The following is a 23,092-nucleotide window of genomic DNA, read 5'->3' as shown; positions in this document are numbered from 1 at the left end:
AGAACACACTTTTTTTTTATTACAATCAACAATAACCCGCCTCCACTTAGCTTTCTGGTTTGTTTCCGGCAGGTTTGACAAAAACATCCTTTACACACAGTGATTTAAAATGTGAGGAGAGGATGCATGAGTACATAATACATTTTATTCTCAGATTTTCAACAGACACAAAATAAATCTAAGCACTTTTTGCAGACTACAGTGTTTTTGGCATGCAATCTCACATATAACTGCTGATCTAGGGATCACTATCGACAATCGTATCATGAAGAAAAAGTCACGGTTCACTGTACAAATTGATAAATCGGCAGACCCCTATTTCACTCATTTGGTTAAATTACAGTGCTTGCCTTTTTAGGTCGCTATAGTGGTCTATAGATCGACCTAAAAACCTGTATCATAATGGCATCTACTTGTAACAAAAGAGCTAATTTATGTTAATTGAAATAAACATTTTGCTTCCAGAGCGCAAGATTTAGAGCTGCTGGCATTGGCAAGGATTTCAAGGAAAACCCCAACCTCCGGGATAACTGGACCGACGCAGAGGGCTACTATCGTAAGTTAGAAGTTAACCTAGTATGTGTTTTATATTTAAGTATTTCCTGCCACAAACCTGGTTACAACAGACTTAAAATGTTTAACCATACTGTTTGACAGGTGTGAATATCGGAGAGGTTTTGGACAAGCGATACACCGTCTATGGCTATACAGGTCAGGGCGTCTTCAGTAACGTGGTGCGAGCCAGAGATATGGCAAGAGCCAGCCAGGAGGTGGCCGTGAAAATTATTAGAAACAATGAGCTCATGTGAGTAATTTTCATTAGCCTTGTGTGGTTTTATTTTGAAAACCGAAAAGCCTGTGTTTTAGGCAGGGGTGCTAATAGTTTAAACACTTAACCGTTGGCAATTTATTGAATGTTTTGAATTTTGCATGCCAGATATAGGTAGTGGCTTTAAGTGTTTAAAAAGGGAAGAGAAAACTAAAGTCAAAAGACTTCAAAATGAATGTAGCCTTATGTTTCAAGAAAAGTTAAAGAAATTGTCCTAATTAAAAATGGATGCAGGCATACATTGTCAGTAGAAGTGAAACAAACTACTGCAGTGTTTCAGATGAAAAAGCATAGTAATGATGGTGTTTTTTAGAATTCCATTTGCTGGAATTAAACTGAAGTGTTGTAAAGTTTGTGTGAAGGGATTTGAGAAAATAACTCCAGGTGTGTCACTAGAATACACATTTTTAATACAAGCTGCTTGAAGTTCATAGGATACGCTTTCCATGAACAGTTAACATTTGGATTGTTTGGCACTTCTAGCCAGTAAAACACTGGGTTGCAGAATAAGAATTCATTAATAGCTCTGTGGAGTCTAACGAGATTATCTCATAATACAAGCACAGCTAGTTACTTAATGATCCTATGGGATTTACACAAATAGTGGTACATTCACGATCTTAAAGGTCTTTGAAAGTTTGATCTCTCCTCTCTCTCTCAAATAAACACATCTGGTCATACATGCTATTAATTGTCGTTACATATTTACTTGAGCATTTTTGGTTTCTACATGACAATAACATAATGTTGATGAGTAGGGGCTACAAAGTAATGTCTTTTTAGACAGATTCTCTTTATATGCTGGTAATGCTTTTTATATATTGGTATTGTCTATTTTGTATATTGTGTGCATGTATAGCTGTGCTTACTGCCCTATTGACATTGTCATACTTTACAGGCAGAAGACGGGACTAAAAGAACTGGAGTTCTTAAAGAAACTCAACGATGCTGATCCAGATGACAAGTTTCATTGCTTACGGCTTTTCAGGCATTTCTACCACAAGCAACATCTCTGTTTGGTGTTCGAGCCACTCAGGTAATAGAATTTAAAATAGGGCCCGTTCTGCACTAAACGTCTGTCTGTTGGTCACACTCGTGGTGAACACAAGTGCCTTGATTTTGCACAAAACGTCTTGTAGATGTTTCTGATTGTGTTTGGCTGTAAACAGTCGATTTTATCTTGTATTAGTATTTTCAGCTGTGCAGAGTAATTTATCACCAAGACCTGAAGGGCATATCCATTCTGAAAAAGGTACATAACTAAAGTAGTGTTAATGTGTAAAATACCTTTTGTATTTTCAGCATGAATTTGCGTGAGGTTTTGAAGAAGTATGGCAAAGATGTGGGTCTCCATATAAAAGCAGTTCGATCCTACAGCCAGCAGCTTTTCCTGGCTCTGAAACTTCTGAAAAGGTGTAATATCCTGCATGCTGATATCAAACCTGATAACATCCTGGTAAGTTTAAGATCGTGGCATTTATAGCAGGACCTTCTGAAGTGTTTCATTTAAACTATAAAAGTGTAACTGTCAAAGTTGTTAATCAAGCCCTTTTTATACAGGTGAATGAATCCAAAACAATTCTTAAATTGTGTGACTTTGGCTCAGCTTCACATGTTGCAGACAATGACATCACCCCATACCTTGTGAGTCGATTCTACAGGGCACCTGAAATTAGTAAGTGAAGCTTTTACAAATGTTTGTTTTATTTATTTTTTTTAGCATTTTTCATGAGTGTTTGCCTTCAGGCTGTAGAGGATGCTTCATGTTTTGTCAGTAATTATTTTGAATTTGTTTCTGAGGTAATTACATTATTTTAAGCACAGTATTGACCGGGTTCCTCAAGTTCCAGTTACCAAAATTGTTTTCAGAAAGCAAAAAACTAGGGCTGTCAATCGCAGTTAACTTCTGCGATTTACGTGTCCATTTTTCGGTAGATAAATTTGTTTAACGCGTGTTAATCACACTCCTGTCTTCTCCCTCTTAGCATACCGTTAGTGCATGCTAGGATTGAATGAGAGTAGTCATTGTTTTGAATATAAAATTAGTCACAGAACTGCATTCTGTAGCTGAAGGACTTGTGAATGGGACGTTTTTATTTTTTAAACTTTCTGATGGTTCATTGGATAGAAAGGGAGTTACTTGTTTCTACTGTCAAAGTGAGTTCAAGTATCACAGAAGTGTATCTAGTCTGCTGTACCACCTGTGTGCTAAACATGCTTTCACATACAATACACTTCTATTTAATATGCAGTACACTCCTAGTAATCTTTCTGCTACAGACAACAAAACGGCAAATAAAACCTTAGTCAGTTTCAACAGAGTACTCTCTTAAAAAATTCAGGATCACTGCAAAATCAATCAAGCGAAGTAGCATACTATAACTAGGGGTATACCTAAATCGCGATGCATATGGACAAGTACGGAATGTAACCTCGTTTAAATGAACTAATGCACAGTGCAAGAGACGCAAACGTATCTTCCTTCTGGAGATAGCCCTTTTTTATTCCTTCACCGTTCTGTGTGCATTGCACTTAAGCAAAAAGCAAAAACAAAAAAACATCCACAAATAACATTTACAAAAAGCGGTTAACGTTGTTGTTTACTGTTCAAATGACAACAAAGTTTTAATCAGCCTATCAGTGCGTCTTTACTGCTTTTCTGTGACCTGTACTGTGCAGTAAGGGGTGGGATAAAAGTTGGTGCTGAATTGTTTTCATCTAGGTTGCTAAAATATAGTTTTCAGCATTGGAGGTAAAATAAATGGACAACAGAAAAAGCAAAGTATATTTCGGCTGTTCCGAAACTGTACATGCAGATTGAGGTAATTGTTTTGCATATCTTAATGTGTGGAGAAAATATGATCTATCGCTATTTAGCTTCAGAATCGCACATTAAACAAAAGGCTACTACAGAGGCTACTGAGCAGAACGTAAAATAAACAGCTTTCAGAAACAAAACTGGAAAGTCAGCGCAGACAAAAAGTATTCCTGTTTGCAAGTTAAATCAGTATTAAAACTATCTAGCACTGCCACCTCGCCTGAACCTGCTGCTTGCTTTCTCGCAGTTGGAATTTTAGACCCGAATAGCCACGTTCTCTTCGTTTTGACTCGGTACTAATAAAAAATTATCGGATGGGACAAGTAACACGACAACGAACGTGCTGCATACATTGCCTTTATTAAAGTATGCCAGATGCCCTTCGGTAACCGAGTTTTGGGGCTGTTTCTAATCGAGTTTTACATCTGTATAACTTTTTTTTAACTTGGCAAAGCTTTGCCCTACAGTTCCAACCAATTGAGTGGATGCAGACGTGCAGTCTCAATGTATGGGCAAGTCAACGGCAGGGGGGTGCTGCATGCTTGCCTTTAACAAATGACAGCATTTTGTAAGCAAGTTCCACTATTTTTAGGCTTTATAGTGTTCTGAAATACTGTCTACTTAGTTTATTTCATGATTAAACAGGTCTACGAAATGTCCGCAAAATCCTAATTTTATTCCGCAATCTACCCGTGAAAAATACTTAAATTTACCGCGATTTAAGTAGGCCCTTTGCTATAGCCAGTGCTGTTCCATAGCTACCAGCTGCAGACCTGTTAACATTCTAGCATTGTTTTATTTCATTAACCACATTTATTTTTAAACAATGTTATTTACAATTATGGAGGACATTACTGTTACTCTGTGAAAGATAGCCTTCCATAGAGATCTAAAACTTTTAAATAGAGGCTTAAGAGCTTAACCTGTATTGAGACCACTCAAGGAACAGTCTAATAGTGGCCTCTTAACACAGATGATCTCTTAAGAGGGCTCTTAACTTATGAATTTTCTATTTATCTCTGGTGTGCTTTCCTGTAAGTGTGTATGTCTTATGATGTAATATGAACAAAAGGAAGTATGCCATTTAATAACATTCATTTAGATAATGCATTTACAAAACAAATTATTTTGTGAAAGTAAAGAATGCTTGCCTATCTCAGGTCACACAAAATGTTTTAAATCCTTTGCAAATTTCAAAGCCTGTGTCTGCCTTTCAGGTAGATGTTGATTCACTGCATCATGAAAAGAACGCCAGCATAAGGTCTTTTTCGATTACCCTGCACATTGTTTTCATACTCTTAGAAGTATGGCTTGAATTTTTCAGTGTTTACTTTCCTTTTAACGGCCTGCCTTTGTCTTAATCCGCCACATCCCAACTATGAGAACATTCTGTTAAATTAGCGGGAAAGAACAACGTGAAATGGACATATTGGAAGGTACCTAGTTCCTAGGCAAGTGCGAGAATGAAATGCAAGTTCAAGTAGCATCTGGGGGAAGTGATTTAATGTCATTGCTTGCTCTTGTGTTTGAATAATGAAGAAGGTGAAACAGAATCAGCAAGTCACTCAGGACATCAAGGTAAAAAGAAGCAACTTTGGTTAGTAATTGGCAGTTTATAAAATGGAATTGGCTCAAAACACGGTCACGTGAACAAAAATAAAAACCTAAAACTTCAAGACCTAGTTCTTTCTGTTTTCCAAATACTGTATCTGCGTCTTTCTAGTGCTGAGTTTTTTTCAACAGTTTTTCTAAAATGGTTAGTGTTTCTTGGAATTTAGGACGTACCATTTAAAAACATATTTTTCTTATGACAATAGCATATATATATATATATATATATATATATATATATATATATATATATATATATATATATCACACAGCTCTTTTCATTTGCCATGTTTGTGCAAGGTAAACAAGTGCAAGGTATTTTTTGTAATTTCTAGTGAATATGAATACCTGAATTTTGTATCCAAATACATATCAAAAAAATATTTGTTTGGATATTTGACCCAGCACTAAAGTATAAAACTATAGAGAATCCAGAAATAGGTTAAGAGGGTTTTTATGCTGAGTGGTGATGATAATAATAGTGTAGACCAATAAAGTTTGTGTACTCTTTAGAGGAACCGGCTGGGAATGTTAAGTGTATTATGAGATTTCTGTTCGAAATTCTTTATTTCCTTGGCACAGGTTTGTTGTTTTTAGTAACAGCATTAGATTATAGAGCTCAATGAAACTTGCTGAAAGTACCCCATGGTATTGACCTCTCACCCTCGTCCCAAGACCCCACCAAATTCACCACAGATCTGCACCCACATTACACTGTGTAAGGTCTTCCGGTTAAAGATACAGTAGCATTAGCATCGCAATACAAAACACAGTTCCAACTAATCATTTTTGCTGTATTAATTCTACACTAATAGCATTAATAATAAAATCTGATCATTGCAAATACTGTAACCTGGCCAAAACAATAGAAAATACATTCCAACATTACAGTAGCATCACTAATACAACAAACTTAAATGAGATGGATACAGAAATTGTATCAATTTAAATGTGCAATTTAAAACCAAGGTTAACTGAGATTTTATTAATCAAGATTAATTGCAATTAATTTAATCGCTTGACAGTCCTAAAAAAAAACAAAAACAACAAAAAAACACGTGATCGTTTGAAGTAAAGAGCTTTGAGAATCTAGTTCTACACCATAATGTTTAAAGGTTGATTTTTTTTTTTTTTTTTTTTTTAGTCATTGGAAAGCCTTATGACTATGCGTTAGACATGTGGTCAGTGGGCTGCACACTTTATGAACTCTACACAGGAAAGATCCTGTTTCCTGGCAAAACGAACAACCACATGGTGAAACTTGCAATGGACCTTAAGGGCAAAATGCCAAATAAGGTAAGGATTTGAGGTGATAAAAGCCTAGGTCATGTGTGGCAGTTTTACATTTTGTGCAAACCTAATTACTATTATACACTTTTATACAGCCTTTAAAATACCATCTTCACTCCACTGTGGTTAGGAAAATAAACTACTTTTGAAGACTGAAATCCAAAAGATATTTGCATCAGTCTTAAGCAATCTTAGACCTCTTTCCAAGGAAAATTACGTTATGAAGACTGAAATCCAACAGATATTTGTATCAGTCTTAACAATCTTAGGAAAGGAAAAAACACCACACTGCAAGTTTTGACAGTACAAACTTTTGAGTGTTACATGTGTATCAGAAAAATGGTTTTAGTATTAATCTCAGAAATCAGATCTTGGTCTTTTAATAATTGGGGTAGCAAACCTTTCTAATATTTCTAGTAATTTGACCCCTTTCCACATGTACTATACCAAATTATAGCCATGAGATGTATGCCATTTTCAGTATCCTGTACTGAAAATCTTATATGTAGTCCTGTTAAAATCCTGTGTGTAGCCATACTGGAGACTAGGTTTGTGTAGTGTACTTTATATACTGTGATAACTCCAATCAACATGGTGGAGCACAAACATCACTAGACATAAGACTTTAATTTGCTTCAAACCAATGTATTGTTTTACCTTTGCAGATGATAAGAAAAGGCTTGTTCAAGGACCAGCACTTTGATCAGAATTTGAACTTCTTGTATATCGAAGTAGATAAAGTTACTGAAAGGGTATGTATTAAATGTTAATCATGTCTTTTTTTTGTTTTATACAAAATGTTTCAGGCACTTTACTACACCTAGACTGTACATGGGTTGTGGGGTAAAAAGGGTCTGTTTAAAGTTAACTGCAAGTGGTTTATTGAGAAATATGTATAGAGCAATGTGTAAGAAGCAATGCTTAGGCCTAATGAGTCACTTAATTGATTTATGTGACAGTTATGTTAATCAGGCCTACTGAGAAGTGTTCAATGTTTAATATATTTGTGCCATGCAGGAGAAAGTTACAGTGATGAGCACCATTAACCCTACCAAGGACCTGTTAGCTGACCTGGTGGGATGTCAACGCCTGCCTGAAGATCAGCGCAAAAAAGTCATTCAGGTCAAGGACTTGCTTGACCAAATTCTGATGCTGGACCCAGCCAAGAGGATAAGCATCAATCAGGCACTGCAGCACCCCTTTATCCAAGAGAAAATCTAACCACATTTACGTAACTGGTTTAAGTAAAAAATAAATCAACAAATAAGTACAAAGACTGAAGGATTTACAGAAAGCTTATTTAAGTCGTGACATTTTTTTTTCACCCACATTTTAATACAGTATATTTTATTTTTCTGAAGTACAATTAAAGTAGGGATCCAAGAATTTAAGGAGACCTGCTAGACATTCAGTATCTACACCTATTGCCAGTTGGGTACCATCCGATTTCCTGGTAAAGTTTATCTTTTTAGGCCTTTCCAACTCATCTATGCTGATGTCACCAAAAGCTGACCTAGAGTTGTAAAATATTCTAATTTAAAAAGCTTAATCTTGGATCCTTGCAGGTATACTGTTGCAGATGAATGATTTAATTACTGTACATTTGTTTTGTGGATTGTTCAGATTTTGATTATATTAAAGTTTATTGTAGTTGCCAAGGCTGCACAGAAATATTAACTTTCTATGGTTGTACAAGCCAGCTTTTACATGCAAATTTGTTTATACAATACAAAAAGCTGTTGGTTTGGGTTTTCTTTTTTATATAAATATATGTGCAGAGTTGGCAACATTTGCTTTCTGTAAAATGGCCAGCATAAATGCTGTTTATATTCACATCTTCCTAGGTGTATGTGTGCAGGCCACAGCAGCATGCCCTTGGTGTAGTTCTGTGCCGAAGGGGGTCTGTTCTACTTGAGCCTGCCAGCAGGGATGGTCTCCTCTTTTAAAGCAGGTTGTGTACCACTTTCAGTACACTGAAGGTAAGCTTAAACCATCAACTTCACTGGTGTTTTACACATTATTACACTGGCAGTTTATACTAAAAAGAGGTCTGGCATAAAGGCAGATTGCCCCATGCATGATTCTAATTGAAACATCCTTAAGTTTTGTTATCTGGAGTTTAATAAAACGAGTAAGTAAAAAATGCTTTTGGAAGTGGGGAAGACCTTGATGGACAGCAACGCCTTCAGTGTACTGTTTCTTATTACTTTATAAAGTTTAAAATATTTCCAAAACTTCAAATTTTTCAAAAAAACAACAATGTAGTTTATATAAAATCCGTTCTTAAATGTTTTCTTTTAGTAACTGCATGTTTAGGGCGAAACGGGGAATATCTTTGTGTCCGAGGTTTAATTTCTTTAACTACTTTGATTTCATTTAAATTGTGCACTGTTTTATTGTAGAAAGCCTCATTTTTGTAATTGACATTGCTTTCGTTATTTGTGATCATGTTGTCTTTCAATACAGGCGTAAACCTTCAAAGCTTGAGCAAAGCAGCTGCTTTTTTAAAGCGGTAATTGCTTCTTTATTTTTTGTACATTTAAACTTCTTTGGGTTTTAGAACAAGAACCTCACCTGTAGAATGTTGCCTAATCAAATTTGTCTTTGCTTATTGTAAACTCAGTAGGCTTTCCCTGCATGTAAAGTGGACCATGCAGATTACTGTACTTTTTCAATATGCATCATTTAAACATCATAAAATAAAGTCTTTTTTGTGGAAAAACATGGTTGCAGACATTTAAGATATTTTTTTTTGCTGTGATGACGCTTGTCCAATGACTTTGCAAATATTTGTATTTGGTAGGGTTAGAACCTTAATGTAATAGCTGTATTTAGGCCACCTTTTGTCCCAGCTACTAAATATTTAGAGTTGCAGAAAGTGACGGTTCTGTTTCTTAATGTGGTAGATGCTTTGTATTTTTCATGAATGGTAGGTTGTAAGCAACCATATAAATGGTGACATATCCCATTGTTTTTTTTGTTTTTTTCTCTTGTAAACTAACTCATATCTGTGATGTTTTCTCACTTTTCCCTTGGATGGTGCTGAGATTGAAATCAAGTTATGCTACTATGTCTGGAGGCACAGTCTACGTCATCCACTCCGTGGCTCTGCTTTGAATGAGACAAGACCTTCACCTACTTAACAAGGTCATTTCTGATGGCATGTGTAGATAAACATGTGGCAGCAAATGAGTAGTACTAACATTATCAACGTGATAAATCTGTGTAGGCAAATGTGAAAGTCAATATCTTCAGCTTTTTCTTTTACCTATAGAGTGGTATATGATCCCGGAGGAGGAGGCTCCCAACAAGTTTTGTGTATTCTAGAAATACAAATAATTTTTTCCTTTCTGAGATTTTACAGCAAAAGCCAAAGAGTTCGGGGGGGGGGGGGGGGGGGGGGGGGGGGGGGGGGGACTGGTTATTTATTTTGCTGTCAGATTTTACCACCAAGATATTTCGTATAGAGTGGACCTTTTGTTTATCTAATCCTTTCCCTCCTTAGGAACATTAATTAAGTAAGAACGGGGAGATGGGGGGGAACGTTATTTGTGGCTGGAACGGAAATTAATTTCTGGTTAGTTGTACAGTAGAAACAAAAGGGTTTATTCCTGGTTGCAACACAGAAATCCATGTCAGTTATACAGTGCTGTTTAAATTGTTTACATGTAAATTATGCTATTTATTAAACTTCTAGATGATTTTAAATGGCATAACAGTTGTTAAAGTGAGGGAATTGGAGTATTTTTTGTTAATTTCATATTTTAGAAGCATACTTACACATAGATAGATAGCTCGATTTTGATCACCATTTTATACACACATACACACACACACACACACACACACAGCGCATACTATATATATATATATATATATATATATATATATATATATATATATATATATATAACAAAAGTGAATATATATATAATATAATTTTAAATAAAACTAAGTGTAATTGGGTTACTGGCTAGTCTATACAAAAGTAGTGGTACATTGCAATGCAATCAGTAGTACGTTGTTCTCTGAATAGTTTGGTAACAAAACGCAGGGTAAACGTGGCAGTTTCAGTCCAAATATTTGACATAAGATGCATCAAGATGCTTGTTCATGTGTTTTTTGTATCGTAGGTGCAGTCCAACAGATGACGACAAGAAAAAAATCAAGACCTGAACAAAGGTTTCTGTCCTAAAAAGAGCGGTTTTCTGTTTTTATTTAAAGCACTTCTCCCTTTCACAACATTGTACACTGTTGCTTTAATTCGGCAATTTTGAACATTTGGTGGAAAGTAGCTACCCCATTAACTAATTTTGCTTCATGAAGTTGACAAACGTGCTGAATAGTGTTGTGTTCACATGTTGAATTACTTATCACTTTGTAGTTTTCCCATGTACTTCACAAAAAACTGACAGATGGAAAAATAATAAATACATAATTCTCAAGCCTAAAATTCTAGGTGATGCAGTTTAGCCATGGCTGTATTTCCCAATGATCCTTTAAAAAGCAGGCCATTCTGCTAGATGTTTTGAATGTTTGTTTTTAACAGCAATGAATTGTATTTCTTAATTTTTTTTTCTTTTTTCTACCTCATATGTAGGGTAAGTGGCACGTGAAAGCAGTAGCAGTCTTCATGAACCAGTTACGGATTTAGGCAAGGCTCTTTGCACATCCAGAGACCAAAAATCAATTGTTGTTTTAAAAACCTACAAAATGTGGTACAATTTTTGGAATGCTTTATTTGAATTTATAACATACTCCAAGTGTGATGTTTTTTTACTGCATTTATAAACCTGTTTCTGAAATAAAATGTATTGTAACATGACCCCCCAGCCTTATTGTTGTTACTACACATATCAGTAATGACTAAGGCCTTTGTCTTTTGGTTTTTAATTTTAAATGGCATTTCTGTTCTATGGGTATATCAATATTCAGTTTCATAGGTATATCAAGGCTGATATTGCCTGCTATTCACTGTTGATGCTAACAACTGTCGTCTGTGTAAAACTAGTAGTTATTATTTTTTCAGGTGTTGAATTATCTATAGCATTTTCTGTTTATTTTTCTTATAAGACCTAAATTAATTAATGTAATGTTTGCCATTCTTGACTTTTAACTACGGTTAAACCAAAGTTACAAAATACAGAACATGACAGCTGCTTGAAGTAGCATTAATTAACAACAAAAAATGACAGTGGTCATCTCATGCATATTTCTTAAACAACACCTTTGATAGATTACGTTTTGACAGTCAGTGTTTTGTTGCATCTGAACCAGATGTGCTGTGCTTCTGTCAAAGGAATGACTTTCTACGTACTACAATGGTACTTCCAGAGATTTTTTTGGATGCTCTGAATTTCCTGTTTCTAGAACAGGGAGGTAGAGATACTGGCCTAGATGGTGGCCTGACAGGTTTTAATGCACATAGGCTTTGTGATCTGCAGAAATTAGCAGAACTTGACTGAGGCCTGTTTAAAGCAGACTGCTTTAGTGGAGGCCTTTTGTTCCAACTTTTCTGAGACTCGCATGTGGTCTTTGGTCTCTTTGAGTTATTCCTTTTAATCAGTGAGCTACCCAAGTGTCCATAGTCATTTAAGAAAAACTGAGGTTGGGAACTTGAATGCTGATGTTTCAGATTTGCACAATATATGCCAATACCATTAGCCTTGCATCCTGTTTGGATGCATGGTGATTTTACTTGTTGTGACTTACTATGTCTGTGAGTCAGTTTGGTCAAACTTGTACTAGTAGCAGTGCCTGGACAGGAACAAGGCATCTTGGATTTCTCTTTCTGTATGGTCACTTGTTGCATTTTTTCCATTTGCAAAAGACGAATCAGAATAGACCCAATGGGACAGTCTTGCTGTGTCTGTACAAGGTCTTTCTGATCACCTTCCAACAAGGAAATATTTTGTAAGTCCAAGTTGCTCATGGGTGAAGGAAGGAATTCAGGGTAAGAAAATTCGCTGATTTCAGACTCATATGTATTAAATGCCTCGGGTATTAAACCGAGCTCAAGTGGCTTACTTAAGTTTGAGAGAGAGTGATCACCTTTTTCATAATCTGACAGGTCACTGTCCTCCGATGTGAAGTCAATATTGGTCTTGTTGCTCTCGTCTCTTGAAAAATCCTTGCTTGTATTGGTATCTTTACGTATCCAATTCCTCTTATTTGACCAGACGTTGCTGATGGTAATTTCATTAGTCTCACCTTTGAGAAGAAACTTGTGTTTAAATCTTGATTTGCATCTTTCAATTACATGGCCATTGTGGAAAGGCACTTTTTTGTTTGGAAGGAAACCATCTGTGTTTATTCGATTGTAGTTTCGAGATGAAAAATGTCCACTGCCAAGCAAGGAGAACTGGGACACGGGATCTTCAAAGAGTACTGAATCTTGTTGACTTTCTAGTTGTCTTAACCTAAAAATGTAAGTGTTGGGTACAGTTATACAGTGTTTTTTTTTTATTTTATTTTTTTTAAATATCATTAACTAGCCTTAATCCGTATACTTTCCTATGATCCAATTTTTAATGCCTAGGAACGTTTTAAATAACTGCATGATTAAAATACAGACCAATTGGTTACCTTCCAACAAGGACAGGTTTTAGTAAGCCAATTAATGCAATTTAAAAAAAAAAACAATTATCTATTAAATAACTGCACATTAGTAAATGACTGTAAATAGTTTAGTCATCTGAAACTCCAAGCTTTTGAATACATGGATAATGTATGACACAGTACAAGCCTTCTGTTATTTATAATGCATGTTTGTTCTTTTGTTTAGTTTTAAATGTAGAACAGAGAAATTGTTATCCTGCCTTGTTAAAAGTAATTGGAGTAATTCAATAAGAAATGTTCGGTGTTGTTTCTTCACAAACCTATTTAAAGAAGTAAAAAAAAAATAGATTATCTAACAAACGCCCAAAAAGGTGGTGGTGTTTTATTTTTTTTTTTTTTTTTTTTTTTTTTTTTTTTTTTTTTTAACTAAAGATACAAAAGTAACACAAAAATATTTTCCCTGGTCAAAAACAAAGTTAAAGGGGAACACTGCCACAAATTACATGGAATACTGCTGAACACATTTGGTATGCATGGTACAGAGCAACTCAGGCTAGTTAATCAGGTATACATTATTTTATGTTCTGCCTTGTCCAGATAAATGGGAATTAATTCATTACTATCCCCCAGTTGCATTTTGACATAAATCTGGAGAAATGCTTATGAAGTTGATTACACATTATTTTGATTTCTTATGTATAGTTTTCTGCACATATTGTTAATATGCTGTCATCCTGAACATTTTCTTCATGCTAATGGGTCTAATTTTTAATTTACAGCTGTAGTGGGTATATATGTTACGGACACGGTCACACGTGTAAGAATCTGTTGAGGGGGAGGGGGTGCATACGCCTAAGAACACTTTGATATGTTGAGAAATGGGAAAGTGGCCTACCTTAAAGTGGTATCTTGGTTAACAGAGCAGTCCTTTGATTGAAGCCCCAGATGGTCATTTGAATACAGTTTATTTGGGCAAAGCTGTAAAATGAACAATTAATTTGTGAAGTAAGAAGATGTGCACTATAATACTGAAAATAGAAATACAAAATAAACTGCACTAGCACATTGTATTGAATCAAAAGGGCACCACAATTACTGTACAATAGGGACCATATTCACAAACCATTTACCTTAACCCTACTTTTGCATCACTTTTTGTGGAAAGAAGAAATAACTGTTACAGAACTAGCAATAAAGTACTTAACCCCTTGAATTATTTGAAACTTGACACCACCAATGTCTTGCTTCATTTTTAGAGAAAGTGAAAAAATGTAGTAAAGGCTGAATAGTACCAGGCAGTGTACTTGATTCTGTTAGATAATGTAGATGGCTAATATACATTGACAAGCCTACAGCTATCAAAAGCGTGACCTGGAGTTCATGAAAATGCAGAGCCCGGTCAAGCCTTGGAAAGGTAATGAGAAATTTCCATCAAGACATTTATAAAACAATGTCAACAACCTCCTGTTACCCAATGACAACCAAGTAAGAGTACCATACTAACTTTATGGATTCCAAGCCATAAGGGCTTTACTGCCTTTGGCTCGGGACATTTAACAGGACGAGGTGGGCCTTATGTGGTGGAAGTTTATACTTTAGCCTCCTGTAAGACAAAGACTCAGTAGAACAAACAAGATTGAGTTTAATAGTTAAAGTTTGCAAACCTGAGAACACTCAACACATGCAGGTGTTAGGAAATCGAGCAATGTTCTGAGCTACGCAGAGCCACTAAGCATAATATATACCTTGTAACCTACAGTTATTGCGAGCCAATCACAGAAGCTTAACTCAGTATTAGCGGATAGCAACAACTTGGAAGATTAAGATGAGACCAATCATAGCAACTTATTTAAATTGCAAGCCCCCTAAAATAAAAGTCGGTGATATTTCTGTGAAATGCCAGGGAAGCAGCTTGCGGTTGCTAAAGAAATAGAACTTCCTCTCTAGCTATATGTCAGTACTTTTCCCTTCCTTATAAGGGCCATCTGTCTTTCAGAAGGAAAGAGGATGTATCTTCACAAACAACTACGGATAATAACACATTATTACCTCAATCTTATAAACCTGAGCATGGAAATCCTAAACAGTCATAGCAGTAGCAACACTAGAGTGGCTTATCAAATTATACAGTAACAGCACATCATATAACTAATATCATAACTACTTATAATTAACTTATAGCTTCAGCAAGCAGTTTTGTTCCTCCTGGCACCATGACATTCTCTGTCTTGTCATGTATCCCTTTTTAAGCCACACAGGCTAAACAAACACATGAGCAAATAGCTCAGAGGTTAATACTGAAATCGCAGGAGATGTAGTTTTCCCACTACACCTTACCAGATGGTCAAGCCCTCTTTGGGTTCTATTACTTAAATGAGACTTACCAATGAGACGGCGCGTAGTTTAAAGACCCTGGCTGACAAATTTGTATACAGCTTGAGATCACAGTAATGTTGGGGGAAAATGGCAAATGAGTGGACAAAGACAGAGGAGGATGCACTACATTGCTGTATCCAAAATGCAGGAAAATATTCACCATAGCTCATGTTACTTACTAATGTTATCACTGAGGTTTTTGTCTACTTACAGTTTAACTTTTCATTGGAAACAGTAAATTAAAACAGCAAAATGACCTTTGTGCCTTAATAATAAATAATAAATATATACATATGTATATATCTATTAATAATAAATATATACATCTATACTTTGTGCCTTAATAATAAATATGTACATCAATAACAACTAAATACGTTACCAACAATGTTTTACACAATTATTATAACAAATTAATCATGATATATTACAGATTCTAAATAATTTTGCATGTTTTAAAAACATTGCAGACTCGCATTTCTATTTATCAATGTTCCAAATGGTCACATTTTACTTAAAAAAAATAAATAAATTAACTAATAAACAATTACCATAACGAACATTATCGTATTCATCATAGTAAAGTTGAGTTATTACCTGTAAACAGGAACACGTTTAAAGTTTGCAACTCCTTGTCTGGAGCTTTGTGTTATTTACATTGTTGTCGATATACTGTGGTTTGATGTTCAAGCTATATCTGCATATTTTAAGTGGATGGGAGCTGAAAATACTTTTTAAAAACACCTTTTTAAGAATATAGTACTAGCATAACGTTAATACCCAAATTATTTATCTCAAGTATATCAATTGTGGGGTAACCTCAATGTTTCTAGAAAAATACCTTATGGGCAATTCTCATCCCTCTCATGAAATCTATATTATGCTGCACTTGCATAGCGCTCACGCTGTCTCGGGTCTGTTGAACTAAAGAGACCTGATCTGAGAGGAGCTTCAAAGACTAAAGCCATGGCTTCCTAATTCCCCTCCCCACACACACACACTTTTGAAACCAAAGTTACGCCACTGGTCGACCCACGTCCTGAGCTGGATCGACCAGGGTATGTGGTTTCACACTACACCCGGGTAGGAGCGGCAGTGTGAAAGGGGCTTACATATAGGATAAATGTCATACTTTTGGCCGCCTTGTACATTTTCTTGTCATGTTTAATTCTTCCAGCTGACGAACTAACATTCCGCATGTTTCCTGTGGGGAAAATAGACAAAATATTTGAGCCTAAAAATGTTGCTGTATCCCTTAATCATGTTTGTTTGTTTTTTTGTTTTTTTTAAACAGTAAAATATGATTCCTCAGGGTCTGTTTATTAATTTTACAGTTTAACCCCTGTACATACTACATAATCTGAATGTTTCAAGCCTTATCGTTTTGTCCATATATATTTGTACATACCTACTATTATTAAATACAAAAAAACTACGTTTTAAGTGACAGTAAGATCTGACAAAGCCGAAAAGGACAGGAAATTGTCAAGTAAGACCACCACTGCTCTCTTACTTCACTCATGTTCTGACAAGGCTTTCCAGCACACACTGCTTAACTGGTACAGTAGGTGGGTTCAGTTTAGACAGCATAGGTAGTCACCACCACCGGGAAGGTCAGTGGGTTGCTGAGGATTAGAAAGTTCTCTGAAACAGCCTAATGTGCCTTAGATAAGTGGTTCTCAATCCTGGTCCTGGGGATTCCCGTGTCTGCTGCTGCTTTTTTTCCCCCCAAATCAATTTATGTATTGAACACTCAATTAAACTAATAATTGGCCTAATGAAACGTGTTGAAGTTATGTATGAAATTGAATATAACTTGAAATCTCCAACTTGTTATACAGTGAAGAATAGTTTAAGAACGTTATTATGCAAATTCTTAGTTGAATTGAGTGTTCATTTAAGTAGCAAAAAATGGTCTTACTTAAAAACATAATTTTACTCTATTCTGTAATTTTAGAACTACCAGATTTTCACAATCTAGACTAAAAAAAAATCCGTTACACGGACACCAAGCGTGCTAAATGGCGTCCGATTGGTTCTGAAAAAGTCGAGAAAACATACCCCTTAAAATCGGGTTTAATAAACAAGAAACTGTCAGCCACTCTTTATAGCGGCTATCAATGCTCTATGGTTATACGATGCCTGAGCCTTTCTAGTAATCGTGTGTGTGGGTGTGCTGGTGGGGCAGGGGGAGCAATGTTATTTGAACAAACATCTCCCAAAGTAAAGCGCAGGCAGATTATAACAGCAAACAGTCAGGGACACCACATTTAGCTACAAGCAAGCTCTGAGTTATACGTGTAATGCAATTTACAATTAATAAAAAAAAAAAAAAAAAAACATTGCAACCATATACATTATTTTACTTACGGTGCTAATTCCCCCCGCCGACGCACCTGTGGGAATTCAAAGTAATTCAATTATACACATATTTTCTTTATATATCGACAACTGTGCAATACAGAAATAAAACGGCAAATTGTTATGTTACCTATTTCAGCTGTCTCATGCGCGGGGATGGCACACGATTTATTCGATTCCAGTTTCCACTAAAATAGCAATTAATGTGTTTAGTTATACATGGAATAACACAATGTTACCATTACGTCACATATTAAGTAAATAAACACACACACACACACACACTATATATATATATATATATATATATATATATATATATATATATATATATATATATATATATATATATATATATACACTAAACTTACATGTGCTTCCTTTCTACTGGGGTTCTTGACTTGTACCCAATTGCTGGGATCTGTTACACAGGCGTCCTTGCACCTTTGCATTCTGTCAAACACAGACAATGATTTAAAAGTTTAAAATTCAAATTACAAAAATCCTCCTGTCTCTGATAGGCTTCCTCAATGAAGAGAATACGTGGAAATAAACCTGTAAGGCGTCTATTGTGTCATCACACAGACTGGTTAAATATAATCTTATTATCTTCTCTGTCTCTAAGTAACAGATGGCTTCACGTTGTGTTAATGGAACCTCTCAGATTACTCCTGTCGCATTGAACCTCTTTTCATCACCCTTTGTTGCAGTTCGAAAATGAGACAAAATATTATTGACAAGACACGAGTACTGTATCTGCGGCGGTTCTGTAACATTTGCATATTGTTAAGCATAGTACACAATCGTCTTTGAATCACACAGAGCTAGTGAAGACCTCCATTCGATTTGCTTCCTCTTCGCCCGCGTGCAGGACGAAGTATCCATGACAACGATAATCAACGGCCTTGACTGGAGAGACAAGCTGATTTAACATTCAACCTTAAATTAACCGAAACGTTATATCACGATTCCAATTTATAGCTGCTGGAATACAAATATAGCCTACATATAATTTGACATTTAAAAAAAAGGTTAAACTAATATTTAACAGTATTAATTATATACATGGTATAGTACAAAAAACAACCTATTAACATGCCTGCCAACCTTTGTAAATACCAATATATTCATACCTTTTTTTACTGTTTCCCCTATGAGGGGAGGGGGGATGCAGTGCGTGAGCCCAACAAAGTAAGACAGAATGAATATTATATATATATATATATATATATATATACACACACACACACTGTACTACTTCAAAATGACTGTGGCGATTAAAAGAGGGCGGCCGTTGTTAAAAACACATCGAGTTCTATTATGTTTAAGTGTGTGTGATTTTCTGTATTTGTGTATTGTGTATTTGTGTTTGTTTCTTAGTAAGCACTTTAGTTTGGATTTCCTTCATTATTTAATTTATCTGTTAAACCCTCCTAGGTGTGCTCACATTTGTGTTAACCTCCCCATTCTACTAAAGTCTTGATTGCACAGTATCACTTTGTATTGCTGCTACTGTTTGTAATTGCTGAAGGATATTTAATTCTATACGATTTTAATAAGACTATCAAATAAAATATTATTGTTTTTTATTTCTTGTGTGAAATTGGTATTATTTGAGCTCCACAGTTCCTCTGTTCCTTTATTGCCAATATCTAGACCTTACTGGACAACAAAGGTGGTTGCAGCGGCTACCCGAACACAAACGACCTTGCCTGTAGACACGGGTAGTGAGCGTTACTGAACTTCAGAAGGACTGCTGTTCTGTACGTAGTTTATCTTGGATTTTCTTTCAGAACTGTACTACCATAAAATAAAACGTGCTTACTATGTGTGTGTGTGTGTGTACAACATCATTAGTTTGTAATTTACGTGCTAGGGTCACGGTTGACAGTTACAAACCGTTGAATTCGAGAACGGCAATTCCTGTATCAAAATAAATAAATACATTTTATACATCTGGTTAATGCATTATCAACCAAACCTGGAAGCACAGAAAATAGGACTTCAGTTTTGGCATTGCTATTGAACTACCTGCTGTAGGTGTTTTATATAAAATGTTTGTGCCAGACTGAGGAACGGGTTAAATTAATTTATGCTAACTAATATAGCATAAACTAGTCATAATGAAGCTTACTAGACTAGTTGTATGTTGAATGTGCCAGCTGCTAGCAGTCCAAATGTGTTGAAGCTAACCACGAGAAACCAACAAAGGGCAATGGAGTCATTTTTAGATAGCAGATATGTTTTTTTTTTTTTTTTTTTTTTTTTTTTTTTTTTAGCAATATTAAGTGTTCTGAGGTATTTAATCCCACAATATTCAACAATTTCATAGGGCTATTAATAAAACAATAAATAAAAACATAATATAACCTTGTTCGTTTACATTTGTTAAAAAAGGTAGCAACAAGCTACACAATTTAAAGACTCATTTGTTTGGTGGCTGTGGCTGCCATTACAGTTGTGCTACATCCAGTGTAAAAAAAATATATAAAATATAAAGTCATTTTCAAATAAAAAAAAAGCTGACACCACTAGAATTACTTTCACATACTGTAATCTCCCAATAGACTTACTATGACACATGTGCTCTATTATTAGCGTACCATTAGTGTCAGTAGTACGTACCCCTCAAAAATCCGCCCAGGAACAAAATTGAAAAGAACAGCTCACAGCACTGATAATGATGTGACTCATTGAGTTTGAGAAAAAAAAAAAAAAAAAAAAAAAAAAAAAAAAACAGGACTTACTTGTATCCAGATGAAACTGTTGACAAGACCCACTGCAGTGCAGTATAAAAAACTCAGTCATACCAGTTGAATGAAGAACAGTGTTGCAATGTGTCCTTTCTTTGCTGTATTAAGAAAGGCCTTGTAATCTTTTCCCTTTTTCCATTATTTATTATGTTTCGATCAGGCACCCAACTGTTCTTCTAATGGAAGTTATTCCGTTTTGAAAAGCACTGAAAAACACAACTTTAGGAATAAACAGTAGATCTTTCTCAGATTTCATTAAATATTGTACTATTCACATAGACCACCAGCTTCTCAAACATTGTCCAGGGAGAATTGAAAAAGTCTGCAAACCCTAACACCCAGTTAATCATATACCTGAAGTCTATCAAGTGTAAAGTTCCTTTGAATAATCCTGAGAAACACTTGCACATATTTAGAATGAATGTATTGTAATAGATTCCTCCCAGTGTTTTTAAAATTTGCATTTCAGTATCATGTTAACATTTACTGATGATACTATTTATAAAACTAAAAACAACTTCAAAACTGACCTCCAGGTTGAAGGCAGATACTTTTATGTTAACCATCTTAGAACATTTTTGAAGAATCCATGTACTGGTGGTGGTGTTGTCTGATGTAATCCATCATGACACCTTTTCCAAGTGTTTAGAGAGGGTTTATTTGATTATCCTCATTTTTCAAAGAACTTTTCAGCCAAGGATCATTTATAACCCCCTATATTTTTGTGAATAGGGCCCTGACATTATTTTAGTTTTGTAAGAATACACGTATTTATTACTGAAATTGAACCTTTCCTTGTGAAATAAGACGGATTAAACCATTTTAAAAGTTGTATAATAAATAATACAATCAGTCATAACCACAGCATTTAGTCGGTCTCAATGGTGGTATTCCCTCTTTTTTCAACTGTGCATTTTAACTTCATTAAGTCTGTCAGTGTAACAACAAAGGGGGTTTACAGCGGGTGGATCAATTCTCTTATTAAACCCTATCAGACATGGATGTCGCTACCTAAAGTAAACATTGAGTCTGCATCTTAGGTCACCATTCTGAATGTGACGGCTGCCATTGTGTACCATTCTACCAACTTAGTTTTTTCTATCAGCTGACTGTCAAACATACCTTGGTGCAGTCACTCAGGAATGACTCAAAGGCTTGCAGTGGCACATGTATTTCAATTCAAATAAATACCTATCAGTACAGTTGCCCCACAGCTTCTCGGGCAGTGCAAGTATATTACATTAACAAAGGGTTTGATATCAGTCTAATCATAACGTGGTTAATTACAAACTCATGCATCACCTGGTAATAGCATACCTAACTGAATACAAAACATAACCTTTGCTATGCTTACATCTACGCTGATGTACCATTACTTTCTCTGAATCAATTGGTGCTCAGTATAATTAGTGTTAGAGTTGTTGTTTTCAAAGCTTTTCTTGTTTTTGCGATTAAGTTTTCAATGATAGCGTTTGACAGGGTTAACATTACAACTCTACTTACAACAGTTTAAGTACTCAATCAGCTACTAGGAATCTAGTTTTGTTCTTATACTTTCCGTTAATATGACATGTGTAACACAGATTTGTGTAAATGGCCTGTGTGGTGGGAAAATTACATCTCATGCAATTTCTGTACTAACCTCTCAGCTGTTTGTTCATGTGTTTGTTTAGCCTGTGTGACTTAAAAAGGGATAATACCAATGTAATAAGAAGTTTGAAGTTTATTTAGTAAATAAACTTCTAGTCTAGATGTTTCTCTTCCTTTCAGCCTTCACCACATATCATGTTATTGCTAAGTGAAGAGGGTTTAAGGTAGATTGAAAATGCCTATATATAGTCATGTTTTAAAGTAACTGCAAGGAAGCCTACGTGACAAGACAGAGATTGTCATGGTGCCAGGAGGAATAAAACATGCTCGCTAAAGCCATAATAAGTTAATTGTAAGTAGTAATAATATTAGTCATATGTGTTGTTATAGTATAATCTGATAGGCCACTTTAATGTTGCTAGCAGAGTTATGCTAGGCTGGAGAGTACGATTGGCTAAGATACATTTCCGCATTAAAGAAGAAATAGTATAAGTACTTAGTTTGTTCTGTGTCAGTAGAACATTGCTCGGTTTCCTAACACCTGCGTGTGTAGAGAGTGTTCTCGGGTTTGCAAACCATTACACTTGTTTGGTCAAATTTGCTTGTCCTACTGAGTCTCTGTCTTATGGAGTTTGAATTATAAAACTTCCATCACACCTGTACCTCCTGGTCAAAAAATTGCAATGCAAATAAATCACCGACTTGTATTTTGTTATATACAAAAGACAGTTGTTCAAGAATACTGTAATACAGATGCAATAGTTTGTTATACATGATATGCTCTTTCACAATTGTCAGCTAGCGGCAACAGCAATTGCATACAACCACACTTACAAAGCTCCTAATGTGATGAAAATAAGCATGGATGGGAATCTGACTTGGAAAGAAGTACAGATCCTTTAAATG

General features: G+C 35.4%; 2 protein-coding genes across 6 annotated transcripts in view; one reads left to right on the top strand and one right to left on the bottom strand.

Annotated features, from left to right (window-relative positions):
* The window catches only part of LOC121313041 (serine/threonine-protein kinase PRP4 homolog), a 38,633-nt gene extending 27,260 nt beyond the window's left edge, over positions 1 to 11,373 (top strand). Inside the window, exons 8-17 of one of the 5 annotated variants that reach the window (XR_005949941.1) lie at positions 466 to 556; positions 658 to 805; positions 1,728 to 1,865; positions 2,132 to 2,285; positions 2,390 to 2,504; positions 6,403 to 6,554; positions 7,214 to 7,300; positions 7,566 to 8,527; positions 9,596 to 9,695; positions 10,682 to 11,373. Coding sequence is in view for 1 of the 5 variants with exons in the window: in XM_041245164.1 (XP_041101098.1) it covers positions 466 to 556; positions 658 to 805; positions 1,728 to 1,865; positions 2,132 to 2,285; positions 2,390 to 2,504; positions 6,403 to 6,554; positions 7,214 to 7,300; positions 7,566 to 7,769 (1,089 nt within the window). In the remaining 4 variants the exon portion in view is untranslated. Of the gene's footprint in view, positions 1 to 465; positions 557 to 657; positions 806 to 1,727; positions 1,866 to 2,131; positions 2,286 to 2,389; positions 2,505 to 6,402; positions 6,555 to 7,213; positions 7,301 to 7,565; positions 9,830 to 10,681 lie in introns of those variants that run through there. The other 4 variants (XR_005949940.1, XR_005949939.1, XR_005949938.1 and 1 more) reach the window with 4 other exon arrangements.
* Positions 11,374 to 11,470: 97 nt separating this feature from the next.
* On the bottom strand, positions 11,471 to 14,096 carry LOC121308955 (protein FAM217A-like; the record flags this gene model as incomplete). The annotated part of the gene is made up of 2 exons (XM_041241710.1): positions 11,471 to 12,967; positions 14,002 to 14,096. Coding segments are annotated over 2 exons (1,221 nt in total), but the record flags the coding sequence as incomplete, so codon positions are not given.
* Between the last annotated feature and the right edge of the window lie 8,996 nt (positions 14,097 to 23,092).

This window comes from Polyodon spathula, chromosome 3 (assembly GCF_017654505.1).
Source record: "Polyodon spathula isolate WHYD16114869_AA chromosome 3, ASM1765450v1, whole genome shotgun sequence".
Classification (NCBI taxonomy): Eukaryota; Metazoa; Chordata; class Actinopteri; order Acipenseriformes; family Polyodontidae; genus Polyodon; species Polyodon spathula.
The sequence above is the reverse complement of the archived record's forward strand: the minus strand, read 5'-3'. Positions and strand labels throughout refer to the sequence as shown.